At 58.6% G+C, this 16,278-nt stretch overlaps 1 protein-coding gene across 5 annotated transcripts in view; it reads right to left on the bottom strand.

Moving 5' to 3' along the window:
* Positions 1 to 16,278, bottom strand: part of RPTOR (regulatory associated protein of MTOR complex 1) — a 424,873-nt gene that overhangs the window by 124,353 nt on the left and 284,242 nt on the right. For all 5 annotated transcript variants that reach the window (XM_054256583.2, XM_054256581.2, XM_078374864.1 and 2 more), the window contains one exon: positions 15,405 to 15,480. In XM_054256583.2, the coding sequence (XP_054112558.1) occupies positions 15,405 to 15,480 (76 nt within the window). The remainder of the gene's footprint in view (positions 1 to 15,404; positions 15,481 to 16,278) is intronic.

The raw sequence follows: 16,278 nt of genomic DNA, 5'->3' as shown, positions 1-16,278 counted from the left end.
TGTGTGAGTCTGTGTGGACGCTCTCCCCTCTGTGTGAGTCTGTGTGGACGCTCTCCCCTCTGTACGGGTCTGTGTGGACGCTCTCCCCTCTGTGTGAGTCTGTGTGGACGCTCTCCCCTCTGTACGGGTCTGTGTGGACGCTCTCCCCTCTGTACGGGTCTGTGTGGACGCTCTCCCCTCTGTGTGAGTCTGTGTGGACGCTCTCCCCTCTGTGTGAGTCTGTGTGGACGCTCTCCCCTCTGTACGGGTCTGTGTGGACGCTCTCCCCTCTGTACGGGTCTGTGTGGACGCTCTCCCCTCTGTACGGGTCTGTGTGGACGCTCTCCCCTCTGTACGGGTCTGTGTGGACGCTCTCCCCTCTGTGTGAGTCTGTGTGGACGCTCTCCCCTCTGTGTGAGTCTGTGTGGACGCTCTCCCCTCTGTACGGGTCTGTGTGGACGCTCTCCCCTCTGTGTGAGTCTGTGTGGACGCTCTCCCCTCTGTGTGAGTCTGTGTGGACGCTCTCCCCTCTGTACGGGTCTGTGTGGACGCTCTCCCCTCTGTACGGGTCTGTGTGGACGCTCTCCCCTCTGTACGGGTCTGTGTGGACGCTCTCCCCTCTGTGTGAGTCTGTGTGGACGCTCTCCCCTCTGTGTGAGTCTGTGTGGACGCTCTCCCCTCTGTGTGAGTCTGTGTGGACGCTCTCCCCTCTGTACGGGTCTGTGTGGACGCTCTCCCCTCTGTGTGAGTCTGTGTGGACGCTCTCCCCTCTGTGTGAGTCTGTGTGGACGCTCTCCCCTCTGTACGGGTCTGTGTGGACGCTCTCCCCTCTGTACGGGTCTGTGTGGACGCTCTCCCCTCTCTCCCCTCTGTACGGGTCTGTGTGGACGCTCTCCCCTCTGTGTGAGTCTGTGTGGACGCTCTCCCCTCTGTGTGAGTCTGTGTGGACGCTCTCCCCTCTGTACGGGTCTGTGTGGACGCTCTCCCCTCTGTGTGAGTCTGTGTGGACGCTCTCCCCTCTGTGTGAGTCTGTGTGGACGCTCTCCCCTCTGTACGGGTCTGTGTGGACGCTCTCCCCTCTGTACGGGTCTGTGTGGACGCTCTCCCCTCTGTACGGGTCTGTGTGGACGCTCTCCCCTCTGTACGGGTCTGTGTGGACGCTCTCCCCTCTGTGTGAGTCTGTGTGGACGCTCTCCCCTCTGTACGGGTCTGTGTGGACGCTCTCCCCTCTGTGTGAGTCTGTGTGGACGCTCTCCCCTCTGTGTGAGTCTGTGTGGACGCTCTCCCCTCTGTGTGAGTCTGTGTGGACGCTCTCCCCTCTGTACGGGTCTGTGTGGACGCTCTCCCCTCTGTGTGAGTCTGTGTGGACGCTCTCCCCTCTGTACGGGTCTGTGTGGACGCTCTCCCCTCTGTACGGGTCTGTGTGGACGCTCTCCCCTCTGTACGGGTCTGTGTGGACGCTCTCCCCTCTGTACGGGTCTGTGTGGACGCTCTCCCCTCTGTACGGGTCTGTGTGGACGCTCTCCCCTCTGTGTGAGTCTGTGTGGACGCTCTCCCCTCTGTGTGAGTCTGTGTGGACGCTCTCCCCTCTGTGTGAGTCTGTGTGGACGCTCTCCCCTCTGTACGGGTCTGTGTGGACGCTCTCCCCTCTGTGTGAGTCTGTGTGGACGCTCTCCCCTCTGTGTGAGTCTGTGTGGACGCTCTCCCCTCTGTACGGGTCTGTGTGGACGCTCTCCCCTCTGTACGGGTCTGTGTGGACGCTCTCCCCTCTGTACGGGTCTGTGTGGACGCTCTCCCCTCTGTACGGGTCTGTGTGGACGCTCTCCCCTCTGTACGGGTCTGTGTGGACGCTCTCCCCTCTGTACGGGTCTGTGTGGACGCTCTCCCCTCTGTACGGGTCTGTGTGGACGCTCTCCCCTCTGTACGGGTCTGTGTGGACGCTCTCCCCTCTGTGTGAGTCTGTGTGGACGCTCTCCCCTCTGTGTGAGTCTGTGTGGACGCTCTCCCCTCTGTGTGAGTCTGTGTGGACGCTCTCCCCTCTGTGTGAGTCTGTGTGGACGCTCTCCCCTCTGTGCGGGTCTGTGTGGACGCTCTCCCCTCTGTACGGGTCTGTGTGGACGCTCTCCCCTCTGTACGGGTCTGTGTGGACGCTCTCCCCTCTGTACGGGTCTGTGTGGACGCTCTCCCCTCTGTACGGGTCTGTGTGGACGCTCTCCCCTCTGTGTGAGTCTGTGTGGACGCTCTCCCCTCTGTGTGAGTCTGTGTGGACGCTCTCCCCTCTGTGTGAGTCTGTGTGGACGCTCTCCCCTCTGTGTGAGTCTGTGTGGACGCTCTCCCCTCTGTGTGAGTCTGTGTGGACGCTCTCCCCTCTGTACGGGTCTGTGTGGACGCTCTCCCCTCTGTACGGGTCTGTGTGGACGCTCTCCCCTCTGTACGGGTCTGTGTGGACGCTCTCCCCTCTGTACGGGTCTGTGTGGACGCTCTCCCCTCTGTGTGAGTCTGTGTGGACGCTCTCCCCTCTGTGTGAGTCTGTGTGGACGCTCTCCCCTCTGTGTGAGTCTGTGTGGACGCTCTCCCCTCTGTGCGGGTCTGTGTGGACGCTCTCCCCTCTGTACGGGTCTGTGTGGACGCTCTCCCCTCTGTACGGGTCTGTGTGGACGCTCTCCCCTCTGTACGGGTCTGTGTGGACGCTCTCCCCTCTGTGTGAGTCTGTGTGGACGCTCTCCCCTCTGTGTGAGTCTGTGTGGACGCTCTCCCCTCTGTACGGGTCTGTGTGGACGCTCTCCCCTCTGTACGGGTCTGTGTGGACGCTCTCCCCTCTGTACGGGTCTGTGTGGACGCTCTCCCCTCTGTGTGAGTCTGTGTGGACGCTCTCCCCTCTGTGTGAGTCTGTGTGGACGCTCTCCCCTCTGTGTGAGTCTGTGTGGACGCTCTCCCCTCTGTGTGAGTCTGTGTGGACGCTCTCCCCTCTGTGTGAGTCTGTGTGGACGCTCTCCCCTCTGTGTGAGTCTGTGTGGACGCTCTCCCCTCTGTGTGAGTCTGTGTGGACGCTCTCCCCTCTGTGTGAGTCTGTGTGGACGCTCTCCCCTCTGTGTGAGTCTGTGTGGACGCTCTCCCCTCTGTGTGAGTCTGTGTGGACGCTCTCCCCTCTGTGCGGGTCTGTGTGGACGCTCTCCCCTCTGTACGGGTCTGTGTGGACGCTCTCCCCTCTGTACGGGTCTGTGTGGACGCTCTCCCCTCTGTACGGGTCTGTGTGGACGCTCTCCCCTCTGTGTGAGTCTGTGTGGACGCTCTCCCCTCTGTGTGAGTCTGTGTGGACGCTCTCCCCTCTGTACGGGTCTGTGTGGACGCTCTCCCCTCTGTACGGGTCTGTGTGGACGCTCTCCCCTCTGTACGGGTCTGTGTGGACGCTCTCCCCTCTGTGTGAGTCTGTGTGGACGCTCTCCCCTCTGTGTGAGTCTGTGTGGACGCTCTCCCCTCTGTGTGAGTCTGTGTGGACGCTCTCCCCTCTGTGTGAGTCTGTGTGGACGCTCTCCCCTCTGTACGGGTCTGTGTGGACGCTCTCCCCTCTGTACGGGTCTGTGTGGACGCTCTCCCCTCTGTACGGGTCTGTGTGGACGCTCTCCCCTCTGTACGGGTCTGTGTGGACGCTCTCCCCTCTGTGTGAGTCTGTGTGGACGCTCTCCCCTCTGTGTGAGTCTGTGTGGACGCTCTCCCCTCTGTGTGAGTCTGTGTGGACGCTCTCCCCTCTGTGCGGGTCTGTGTGGACGCTCTCCCCTCTGTACGGGTCTGTGTGGACGCTCTCCCCTCTGTACGGGTCTGTGTGGACGCTCTCCCCTCTGTACGGGTCTGTGTGGACGCTCTCCCCTCTGTGTGAGTCTGTGTGGACGCTCTCCCCTCTGTGTGAGTCTGTGTGGACGCTCTCCCCTCTGTACGGGTCTGTGTGGACGCTCTCCCCTCTGTACGGGTCTGTGTGGACGCTCTCCCCTCTGTACGGGTCTGTGTGGACGCTCTCCCCTCTGTGTGAGTCTGTGTGGACGCTCTCCCCTCTGTGTGAGTCTGTGTGGACGCTCTCCCCTCTGTGTGAGTCTGTGTGGACGCTCTCCCCTCTGTGTGAGTCTGTGTGGACGCTCTCCCCTCTGTGTGAGTCTGTGTGGACGCTCTCCCCTCTGTGTGAGTCTGTGTGGACGCTCTCCCCTCTGTGTGAGTCTGTGTGGACGCTCTCCCCTCTGTGTGAGTCTGTGTGGACGCTCTCCCCTCTGTGTGAGTCTGTGTGGACGCTCTCCCCTCTGTGCGGGTCTGTGTGGACGCTCTCCCCTCTGTACGGGTCTGTGTGGACGCTCTCCCCTCTGTACGGGTCTGTGTGGACGCTCTCCCCTCTGTGTGAGTCTGTGTGGACGCTCTCCCCTCTGTGTGAGTCTGTGTGGACGCTCTCCCCTCTGTGTGAGTCTGTGTGGACGCTCTCCCCTCTGTGTGAGTCTGTGTGGACGCTCTCCCCTCTGTGTGAGTCTGTGTGGACGCTCTCCCCTCTGTGTGAGTCTGTGTGGACGCTCTCCCCTCTGTGTGAGTCTGTGTGGACGCTCTCCCCTCTGTGCGGGTCTGTGTGGACGCTCTCCCCTCTGTACGGGTCTGTGTGGACGCTCTCCCCTCTGTACGGGTCTGTGTGGACGCTCTCCCCTCTGTGCGGGTCTGTGTGGACGCTCTCCCCTCTGTACGGGTCTGTGTGGACGCTCTCCCCTCTGTACGGGTCTGTGTGGACGCTCTCCCCTCTGTGCGGGTCTGTGTGGACGCTCTCCCCTCTGTACGGGTCTGTGTGGACGCTCTCCCCTCTGTACGGGTCTGTGTGGACGCTCTCCCCTCTGTACGGGTCTGTGTGGACGCTCTCCCCTCTGTGTGAGTCTGTGTGGACGCTCTCCCCTCTGTGTGAGTCTGTGTGGACGCTCTCCCCTCTGTGTGAGTCTGTGTGGACGCTCTCCCCTCTGTGTGAGTCTGTGTGGACGCTCTCCCCTCTGTGCGGGTCTGTGTGGACGCTCTCCCCTCTGTACGGGTCTGTGTGGACGCTCTCCCCTCTGTACGGGTCTGTGTGGACGCTCTCCCCTCTGTGTGAGTCTGTGTGGACGCTCTCCCCTCTGTGTGAGTCTGTGTGGACGCTCTCCCCTCTGTACGGGTCTGTGTGGACGCTCTCCCCTCTGTACGGGTCTGTGTGGACGCTCTCCCCTCTGTACGGGTCTGTGTGGACGCTCTCCCCTCTGTGTGAGTCTGTGTGGACGCTCTCCCCTCTGTGTGAGTCTGTGTGGACGCTCTCCCCTCTGTGTGAGTCTGTGTGGACGCTCTCCCCTCTGTACGGGTCTGTGTGGACGCTCTCCCCTCTGTGTGAGTCTGTGTGGACGCTCTCCCCTCTGTGTGAGTCTGTGTGGACGCTCTCCCCTCTGTGTGAGTCTGTGTGGACGCTCTCCCCTCTGTACGGGTCTGTGTGGACGCTCTCCCCTCTGTGTGAGTCTGTGTGGACGCTCTCCCCTCTGTGTGAGTCTGTGTGGACGCTCTCCCCTCTGTGTGAGTCTGTGTGGACGCTCTCCCCTCTGTGTGAGTCTGTGTGGACGCTCTCCCCTCTGTACGGGTCTGTGTGGACGCTCTCCCCTCTGTACGGGTCTGTGTGGACGCTCTCCCCTCTGTGTGAGTCTGTGTGGACGCTCTCCCCTCTGTGTGAGTCTGTGTGGACGCTCTCCCCTCTGTACGGGTCTGTGTGGACGCTCTCCCCTCTGTGTGAGTCTGTGTGGACGCTCTCCCCTCTGTGTGAGTCTGTGTGGACGCTCTCCCCTCTGTGTGAGTCTGTGTGGACGCTCTCCCCTCTGTACGGGTCTGTGTGGACGCTCTCCCCTCTGTACGGGTCTGTGTGGACGCTCTCCCCTCTGTGTGAGTCTGTGTGGACGCTCTCCCCTCTGTGTGAGTCTGTGTGGACGCTCTCCCCTCTGTGTGAGTCTGTGTGGACGCTCTCCCCTCTGTACGGGTCTGTGTGGACGCTCTCCCCTCTGTGTGAGTCTGTGTGGACGCTCTCCCCTCTGTGTGAGTCTGTGTGGACGCTCTCCCCTCTGTGTGAGTCTGTGTGGACGCTCTCCCCTCTGTACGGGTCTGTGTGGACGCTCTCCCCTCTGTACGGGTCTGTGTGGACGCTCTCCCCTCTGTGTGAGTCTGTGTGGACGCTCTCCCCTCTGTGTGAGTCTGTGTGGACGCTCTCCCCTCTGTGTGAGTCTGTGTGGACGCTCTCCCCTCTGTACGGGTCTGTGTGGACGCTCTCCCCTCTGTGTGAGTCTGTGTGGACGCTCTCCCCTCTGTGTGAGTCTGTGTGGACGCTCTCCCCTCTGTGTGAGTCTGTGTGGACGCTCTCCCCTCTGTGTGAGTCTGTGTGGACGCTCTCCCCTCTGTACGGGTCTGTGTGGACGCTCTCCCCTCTGTACGGGTCTGTGTGGACGCTCTCCCCTCTGTGTGAGTCTGTGTGGACGCTCTCCCCTCTGTGTGAGTCTGTGTGGACGCTCTCCCCTCTGTGTGAGTCTGTGTGGACGCTCTCCCCTCTGTACGGGTCTGTGTGGACGCTCTCCCCTCTGTGTGAGTCTGTGTGGACGCTCTCCCCTCTGTGTGAGTCTGTGTGGACGCTCTCCCCTCTGTGTGAGTCTGTGTGGACGCTCTCCCCTCTGTGTGAGTCTGTGTGGACGCTCTCCCCTCTGTGTGAGTCTGTGTGGACGCTCTCCCCTCTGTGTGAGTCTGTGTGGACGCTCTCCCCTCTGTGTGAGTCTGTGTGGACGCTCTCCCCTCTGTACGGGTCTGTGTGGACGCTCTCCCCTCTGTACGGGTCTGTGTGGACGCTCTCCCCTCTGTGTGAGTCTGTGTGGACGCTCTCCCCTCTGTGTGAGTCTGTGTGGACGCTCTCCCCTCTGTGTGAGTCTGTGTGGACGCTCTCCCCTCTGTGCGGGTCTGTGTGGACGCTCTCCCCTCTGTGTGAGTCTGTGTGGACGCTCTCCCCTCTGTGTGAGTCTGTGTGGACGCTCTCCCCTCTGTGTGAGTCTGTGTGGACGCTCTCCCCTCTGTACGGGTCTGTGTGGACGCTCTCCCCTCTGTGTGAGTCTGTGTGGACGCTCTCCCCTCTGTGTGAGTCTGTGTGGACGCTCTCCCCTCTGTGTGAGTCTGTGTGGACGCTCTCCCCTCTGTGTGAGTCTGTGTGGACGCTCTCCCCTCTGTACGGGTCTGTGTGGACGCTCTCCCCTCTGTGTGAGTCTGTGTGGACGCTCTCCCCTCTGTGTGAGTCTGTGTGGACGCTCTCCCCTCTGTACGGGTCTGTGTGGACGCTCTCCCCTCTGTGCGAGTCTGTGTGGACGCTCTCCCCTCTGTGTGAGTCTGTGTGGACGCTCTCCCCTCTGTACGGGTCTGTGTGGACGCTCTCCCCTCTGTGTGAGTCTGTGTGGACGCTCTCCCCTCTGTGTGAGTCTGTGTGGACGCTCTCCCCTCTGTGTGAGTCTGTGTGGACGCTCTCCCCTCTGTGTGAGTCTGTGTGGACGCTCTCCCCTCTGTGTGAGTCTGTGTGGACGCTCTCCCCTCTGTGTGAGTCTGTGTGGACGCTCTCCCCTCTGTGTGAGTCTGTGTGGACGCTCTCCCCTCTGTGTGAGTCTGTGTGGACGCTCTCCCCTCTGTGTGAGTCTGTGTGGACGCTCTCCCCTCTGTGTGAGTCTGTGTGGACGCTCTCCCCTCTGTGTGAGTCTGTGTGGACGCTCTCCCCTCTGTGTGAGTCTGTGTGGACGCTCTCCCCTCTGTGTGAGTCTGTGTGGACGCTCTCCCCTCTGTGTGAGTCTGTGTGGACGCTCTCCCCTCTGTGTGAGTCTGTGTGGACGCTCTCCCCTCTGTGTGAGTCTGTGTGGACGCTCTCCCCTCTGTGTGAGTCTGTGTGGACGCTCTCCCCTCTGTACGGGTCTGTGTGGACGCTCTCCCCTCTGTGTGAGTCTGTGTGGACGCTCTCCCCTCTGTACGGGTCTGTGTGGACGCTCTCCCCTCTGTGTGAGTCTGTGTGGACGCTCTCCCCTCTGTGTGAGTCTGTGTGGACGCTCTCCCCTCTGTACGGGTCTGTGTGGACGCTCTCCCCTCTGTGTGAGTCTGTGTGGACGCTCTCCCCTCTGTGTGAGTCTGTGTGGACGCTCTCCCCTCTGTACGGGTCTGTGTGGACGCTCTCCCCTCTGTACGGGTCTGTGTGGACGCTCTCCCCTCTGTGTGAGTCTGTGTGGACGCTCTCCCCTCTGTGTGAGTCTGTGTGGACGCTCTCCCCTCTGTACGGGTCTGTGTGGACGCTCTCCCCTCTGTGTGAGTCTGTGTGGACGCTCTCCCCTCTGTACGGGTCTGTGTGGACGCTCTCCCCTCTGTGTGAGTCTGTGTGGACGCTCTCCCCTCTGTACGGGTCTGTGTGGACGCTCTCCCCTCTGTGTGAGTCTGTGTGGACGCTCTCCCCTCTGTGTGAGTCTGTGTGGACGCTCTCCCCTCTGTACGGGTCTGTGTGGACGCTCTCCCCTCTGTACGGGTCTGTGTGGACGCTCTCCCCTCTGTACGGGTCTGTGTGGACGCTCTCCCCTCTGTGTGAGTCTGTGTGGACGCTCTCCCCTCTGTGTGAGTCTGTGTGGACGCTCTCCCCTCTGTGTGAGTCTGTGTGGACGCTCTCCCCTCTGTGTGGGTCTGTGTGGACGCTCTCCCCTCTGTGTGGGTCTGTGTGGACGCTCTCCCCTCTGTGTGGGTCTGTGTGGACGCTCTCCCCTCTGTGTGGGTCTGTGTGGACGCTCTCCCCTCTGTGTGGGTCTGTGTGGACGCTCTCCCCTCTGTGTGGGTCTGTGTGGACGCTCTCCCCTCTGTGTGGGTCTGTGTGGACGCTCTCCCCTCTGTGTGGGTCTGTGTGGACGCTCTCCCCTCTGTGTGGGTCTGTGTGGACGCTCTCCCCTCTGTGTGAGTCTGTGTGGACGCTCTCCCCTCTGTACGGGTCTGTGTGGACGCTCTCCCCTCTGTGTGAGTCTGTGTGGACGCTCTCCCCTCTGTACGGGTCTGTGTGGACGCTCTCCCCTCTGTGTGAGTCTGTGTGGACGCTCTCCCCTCTGTACGGGTCTGTGTGGACGCTCTCCCCTCTGTGTGAGTCTGTGTGGACGCTCTCCCCTCTGTGTGAGTCTGTGTGGACGCTCTCCCCTCTGTACGGGTCTGTGTGGACGCTCTCCCCTCTGTACGGGTCTGTGTGGACGCTCTCCCCTCTGTGTGAGTCTGTGTGGACGCTCTCCCCTCTGTGTGAGTCTGTGTGGACGCTCTCCCCTCTGTGTGAGTCTGTGTGGACGCTCTCCCCTCTGTGTGAGTCTGTGTGGACGCTCTCCCCTCTGTGTGGGTCTGTGTGGACGCTCTCCCCTCTGTGTGGGTCTGTGTGGACGCTCTCCCCTCTGTGTGGGTCTGTGTGGACGCTCTCCCCTCTGTGTGAGTCTGTGTGGACGCTCTCCCCTCTGTACGGGTCTGTGTGGACGCTCTCCCCTCTGTACGGGTCTGTGTGGACGCTCTCCCCTCTGTACGGGTCTGTGTGGACGCTCTCCCCTCTGTACGGGTCTGTGTGGACGCTCTCCCCTCTGTACGGGTCTGTGTGGACGCTCTCCCCTCTGTGTGAGTCTGTGTGGACGCTCTCCCCTCTGTACGGGTCTGTGTGGACGCTCTCCCCTCTGTACGGGTCTGTGTGGACGCTCTCCCCTCTGTGTGAGTCTGTGTGGACGCTCTCCCCTCTGTACGGGTCTGTGTGGACGCTCTCCCCTCTGTGTGAGTCTGTGTGGACGCTCTCCCCTCTGTGTGGGTCTGTGTGGACGCTCTCCCCTCTGTGTGGGTCTGTGTGGACGCTCTCCCCTCTGTGTGGGTCTGTGTGGACGCTCTCCCCTCTGTACGGGTCTGTGTGGACGCTCTCCCCTCTGTACGGGTCTGTGTGGACGCTCTCCCCTCTGTGTGAGTCTGTGTGGACGCTCTCCCCTCTGTGTGGGTCTGTGTGGACGCTCTCCCCTCTGTGTGGGTCTGTGTGGACGCTCTCCCCTCTGTGTGGGTCTGTGTGGACGCTCTCCCCTCTGTGTGGGTCTGTGTGGACGCTCTCCCCTCTGTGTGGGTCTGTGTGGACGCTCTCCCCTCTGTACGGGTCTGTGTGGACGCTCTCCCCTCTGTGTGGGTCTGTGTGGACGCTCTCCCCTCTGTGTGAGTCTGTGTGGACGCTCTCCCCTCTGTACGGGTCTGTGTGGACGCTCTCCCCTCTGTACGGGTCTGTGTGGACGCTCTCCCCTCTGTGTGAGTCTGTGTGGACGCTCTCCCCTCTGTGTGAGTCTGTGTGGACGCTCTCCCCTCTGTGTGAGTCTGTGTGGACGCTCTCCCCTCTGTGTGGGTCTGTGTGGACGCTCTCCCCTCTGTGTGGGTCTGTGTGGACGCTCTCCCCTCTGTGTGGGTCTGTGTGGACGCTCTCCCCTCTGTACAGGTCTGTGTGGACGCTCTCCCCTCTGTACGGGTCTGTGTGGACGCTCTCCCCTCTGTACGGGTCTGTGTGGACGCTCTCCCCTCTGTACGGGTCTGTGTGGACGCTCTCCCCTCTGTACGGGTCTGTGTGGACGCTCTCCCCTCTGTGTGAGTCTGTGTGGACGCTCTCCCCTCTGTACGGGTCTGTGTGGACGCTCTCCCCTCTGTACGGGTCTGTGTGGACGCTCTCCCCTCTGTGTGAGTCTGTGTGGACGCTCTCCCCTCTGTACGGGTCTGTGTGGACGCTCTCCCCTCTGTGTGAGTCTGTGTGGACGCTCTCCCCTCTGTGTGAGTCTGTGTGGACGCTCTCCCCTCTGTACGGGTCTGTGTGGACGCTCTCCCCTCTGTACGGGTCTGTGTGGACGCTCTCCCCTCTGTGTGAGTCTGTGTGGACGCTCTCCCCTCTGTACGGGTCTGTGTGGACGCTCTCCCCTCTGTGTGAGTCTGTGTGGACGCTCTCCCCTCTGTGTGGGTCTGTGTGGACGCTCTCCCCTCTGTACGGGTCTGTGTGGACGCTCTCCCCTTTGTACGGGTCTGTGTGGACGCTCTCCGCTCTGTTTGAGTCTGTGTGGACGCTCTCCCCTCTGTACGGGTCTGTGTGGACGCTCTCCCCTCTGTTTGAGTCTGTGTGGACGCTCTCCCCTCTGTACGGGTCTATGTGGACGCTCTCCCCTCTGTACGGGTCTGTGTGGACGCTCTCCCCTCTGTATGAGTCTGTGTGGACGCTCTCCCCTCTGTACGGGTCTGTGTGGACGCTCTCCCCTCTGTACGGGTCTGTGTGGACGCTCTCCGCTCTGTATGACTCTATATGGACGTTCTCCCCTCTATATGGCCTGTATGAACATTCTGACCCTCGCCCATTCTACTCGTCTGTACGGCTGCTCATTTAGCAGAAGGGTTCTTTTTAATATCCCCAAGAAAGTCAATGGTCCCAAGCTTCCCACCACAGGGGAATCCTTCTGGCTTCTCTTTTTACCCCAATAAACCCAGTTTTTTTTTTTTTTTTTTTTTTTTTTGAGACAGAGTCTCATTTTGTTGCAGAGGCTGCCGTGTAGTGAACCTCTGCCTCCTGGGTTCAAGAAATTCTCCTGCCTCAGTCCCCAAAAATCCCAATTTTGATAGGGTTCTATGTCACTGGTAATAGAGAGAAATCCGAAAATGCAATTTTAAATGATAGCACTTACAAGCATTTTGAGGGAGAAGGCTCAATACTGTAGAGATGGCGACTTCTCCCAAATCATTCTGTATATTAACTGTAATCTCAATGGCATCCAGTAGGTTCGTTGCAGAAATTAACACACTGAATGTCAAATTCACATGGAAATACAAAGGACCGAAAGTGACCAAGGCAACCTCGGGAAAAGGGTGAAGTTGCAGGACTAGTCCACCGGTTGAGAAAGTGTCATATAGAGCTTGTCATTATGGTCCTGGTGCAAGGACCAAGTGATCAAAGGGACAAGCAAAAGAACAGAGGCAGCCACGTACACAGAGTCCTCGGTGCAAACGAGGTAACAGGATGGCCGCATCTACACAGTCCTCGGTGCAAAGGAAGAAACGGGGATGGCCATGTCTACACGGTCCTCGGTGCAAAGGAGGAAACGGGGACGGCTATGTCTACACGGTCCTCGGTGCAAAGGAGGAAACAGGGTCAGCCACGGCTACACGGTCCTCGGTGCAAAGGAGGAAACGGGGACAGCCATGTCTACACGGTCCTCGGTGCAAACACTACCAATAAGCTGAGCATTCATGGGGGACGTGAACTGGTAGCAGATGCATGTCCAGATGTGAAGGGAAACACACAGCTGCTAGCAGAACGTCTGCTCAGAATGCTCATCTCAGAGGAAACAAGGGTTTCATCAAACAGGACACCAAAAGCTGGCACCATAGGGACAAAGATTTGACTAATTCGATTTTGTTAAAATAAGGAATTTCTGTTCATCAAGAAAAAAACATTTAAAAATGAAAGTCCACAGAGCAAAAAAAGTTATTTGTGATAATGGGACAAACAAACGATCTGTCTTTGGAGTAGACACAGAACCACAACAGGTCGGTAATAGACAGCACAAAAGAAAAACGGTCAAAAGCCTTCAGCAATTTACAAAAGAAGGCAGTCAAAGGGCCAATAAAAACACGAAAGCCTGCTCTATTAACCATCAGGGAAATATACGATTAGCTCTCAAGGAAATACCTTTTCACACTGAACCATAATAGCCAAATAAATAAACAGCAACAAAAATTCTCAGGTGCTGCAGGCAGGAATGTAAATTGCCTCAGGCACTTTGCAGAATCTCTGGCACTATCTGTTAAAGCTGAGTATGGGCAAACCCGGGACCCCGAGGCATCACTCCTAGAAATGCGTAGGAGAGCCCAGACCCTGAATGGGAGGATGGCCAGGAAGGGGAGGCCAAAAAAATCAGTAATAAACACAAATAATATTTCAGAGCAATGTTTCCAAGGATAAAAATCAATGCAAAAATCCATAACAAACAAGATACCGACATTTCAAAGGGAGGACCAGTATCACAGAATTGCCTTTTGTCCCAGGCTCCACTGCGACAGTCTGGCCCTAGCCAGCACTGCCAGGGAGGCCTGAAAACTAGAAACTGAAAACACCCGGTGGCCTGGAAGGGACACATGAGAGTTGGCACACTCAGAAGACGGTGTCCACCCTGCAGTAAGAGTGAGCTCACTCAAGCAACGCTGAGTGACAGCAGACAGACACAGAGACTACATCCTGCGCGAGTGACTCCATGGACCCAAGCACAACACGGGGCAGGAGAGCGGCCACAGCGGGGGTGGGGGGGGGGAAGGAGGAGGTGGGAGGGGCGCGGAGGGGGCTCGTGGGCGCTGCTTGGCTTGGGTGTGGTTACGCGAGTGTGTTCCGCTTGAAACATTCACCAGGCTGTACAAGTATGACGTGTACACTTTTCTATACGTACGTGATACCTCGAATAAGATAAAAACAGAAAGAACCTAGTGTGTGGTCTGCGTCAGTTACCCCCACCTTGTCCTGACACCCCAACATGGTGAAATCATTCCCAAATGCAGAATATTGATTCTAGTAGGTTAGAAACGATAGAGTAAAATCCTTGAAAAGATACTTGGCAAAGATTCCTGGCACAGAAACAGAAGTATTCATTTAGAAGGAGCACACATGCAAATGGAAAATACATTATTTTATATAAAAGCAGATTGTTCTGATCTCTTACAAGTACCCAGTGAAGCCTCCCTCAGTACGAAAAGGCCAGTTTCATGAAGTTTCCAAATATCTGTTTGTGGCAACAGGCCCAGCGCTTCAGAAGAGCGCAGGCATCCGGGCCGCTCTGCAGGAGACCCTGTCCTTCCCCCAAGGTTTGTGGCCCAGCAGGGAGGGACGGAAGGCCTTTGTCTAGAAGCCCAATGTTGATGCCAAGCACATGGGGGAGCTGGATTCGGCCTCGCGGTTTAAACGCAGGGCAGTCTGCAACGCCCTTGAGAAAGCAGGAATACAAAGACGGAGGAGGAATAAGTGGTGGGTGCAGGGCGCTCACTGTCAATTTCTTTCAATTGTGCTCTAGGTTTGAAAATTTTCACAATCAAATGTTACCCAAAAAATTGACCAATAAGGGGAGGGTAACAGATGGTTATAAAGGAGAAGGACGTCCTCTTAAAAGGCTGTTTTCCCCGTCATCCCAACCTTGGGGGCATGTTCAAATCATCTGAAGAGTTAAAAGATCCTACACACGTCCATCACGCACACCCAGGCCCCTGCCTGTGCCGGTGAAAGCTTCCCTGATGACCGTGATGTGCACTACAAATCACAGTCTGTGCAGTGGATGGAGCCCTTCCTGACTATCGGCACCTCTGCCCGGGGGCTGGAGGGTGACGCCCTCGCATCAGTGAAGGCGTCTTCGGGGCAGCAGCCTATACCTGAGTTCACAAGGGCCCTCTGCTGGGCTCGGTCCAAAGCGCTTTCCTGCATTAACTCACTTTGTCCTCCCAGCGCCCGTGGGGTTGGATACCACCATAATCCCCCCTTAAGTGAGGAGACTGAGACGCAGGAGGCCACCAAACCGGCCCTCGGTGGCACAGTTAGGCCCTGTGGCTCTGAGGCCCAACACGGTGTTGTCTCAGGCGTGGCAGCAGTGGGAGGTGGGGATGCCCGTCCCCTCTTGCCTCAGCCCAGGCCTCTGCCTCCTCCGTCCCTGGCCTCCCGTGACTGCCTCGCCCTCTGCCCATCCCTCCCTTGTATTCTTCGGGGATGTGAGAAGCTCCTTTCCTCACTGGTTCCTCGAGGGCAGGGCCTCCGTCTTACTCACCTGTTTTCAGACTCGATGCCTCACATAAGGCAAAAGCTCATGAAGAAACCACAAGGGGGTCCTGGGGAGCTGCTGCAAAGCCCAGGGTCACCCTCGCTTGCAGCTCCTGGGAGGAAAGCAAGATTCCAGCCTAGGGGAGCTCAGCTCTCCGGCACCCGTGCAGTGCAGCCAGGGGCTGGATGCCCCTCCCAGGGCTCAGCACCAAACCCTCCTCGGGTCACTGTCCCACGGGGCTGAGAGTCAGAGGACTCGGGGACATTCACAATGCATTCGTGGTGAAAGGCTAGAAAATGTAACGGGATCACCACTCACAGGGAGCGAACCTGCGCTCAGAAAAGCAGATAGGTAATAGCAACATTTTGAGACAAGACCGTTTTAAATGGTGATTCTTTCAAAGTCTACCTTTAACCCCTGGTTGACTTGACATTTTAAATTCTGGCAACTACATTTTTTCCAGGCAGGTGAACAAAATATCTGATGCCCGAGAGTCCTGGGACCACTCCCAGTCTGGGGGCTGTGCAGTCCGGGTGCCCACAGAAGGCCACCACCACAGATGCGCAGGATGCCCTGGGAGGGACTCACCCTGAACGCAGTGCCCTCCTCGATGATAGTAGGCAGCTGAGACAGACAGATGTCGACAGCCAGGTCCCAGGCTTGCCTGCAGAGAGAACAGAGGAACACCCACTGAGCATGACGGATGGGCTCCCACCCAAGGCACTTCACAGGGCACGGGAGGAGCCGGCTGAGCCTCGGCAGCAGGGTCGGGGCAGAGCCATGGGTGCTGGTGGGGGCATGTTTATAGTTTCACTGTTGTTCAGATTTAGGCTGCAGAGGACGTCCAAGGGGCGCCCAGGAGGGTGGAGACCGGGGGTCGCTGGTGCTGCCAGCATTCTCACCACTTTGTCACATATTTTCTTTTAAAAATAAAACGAGAAAAAAGCCTAGGAAAAACAAAGGAACACTTCCCATTTTCTGCTGTGGTTTCTGACTGTGCCTTGAGCCCATCTAGCGGCAGCCCATGTGTTCGGTGCAGCTGTGGTCCCCACGGAGGCTCTGAGGGGGCAGCGTCCTGGAGGAAGGTGGGAGTGACACCAGGGCCAGGCCAGAGTGCCTCCTCAGGAGGGGTCAGTGTGAGGCCGGGGAAGGGCGTCCTGGCAGTCAGGGCTGAGCCCTGCGCTGTGATGCTGCTGTTAGCCTCGGGACCCCCACACCTGAGTGGTCTGGACCTGGGCCCCTGAAGGCCAGGGGTGTGCTGGTGACCCCACAGACTACTTGGAGACGTGATTCTACCCTCGAGGACAAGATCAGCAGGGCCTATTTGGGGTGAGAGGCAACAGTCTCTCTGAGAAGTGGACTCGGCCACAGTCACCAGTTTCCCACAGAATCGAGACCGGGCTCGACACACAGAAAACGGGAGCCACTCCTCCACAGGGCACCTGGCCGCACCTGGCAGGCT

This window comes from Callithrix jacchus, chromosome 5 (assembly GCF_049354715.1).
Source record: "Callithrix jacchus isolate 240 chromosome 5, calJac240_pri, whole genome shotgun sequence".
NCBI lineage: Eukaryota > Metazoa > Chordata > Mammalia > Primates > Cebidae > Callithrix > Callithrix jacchus.
Note: the sequence above shows the minus strand (reverse complement) of the source record. Positions and strands in the feature narration are given on the sequence as shown.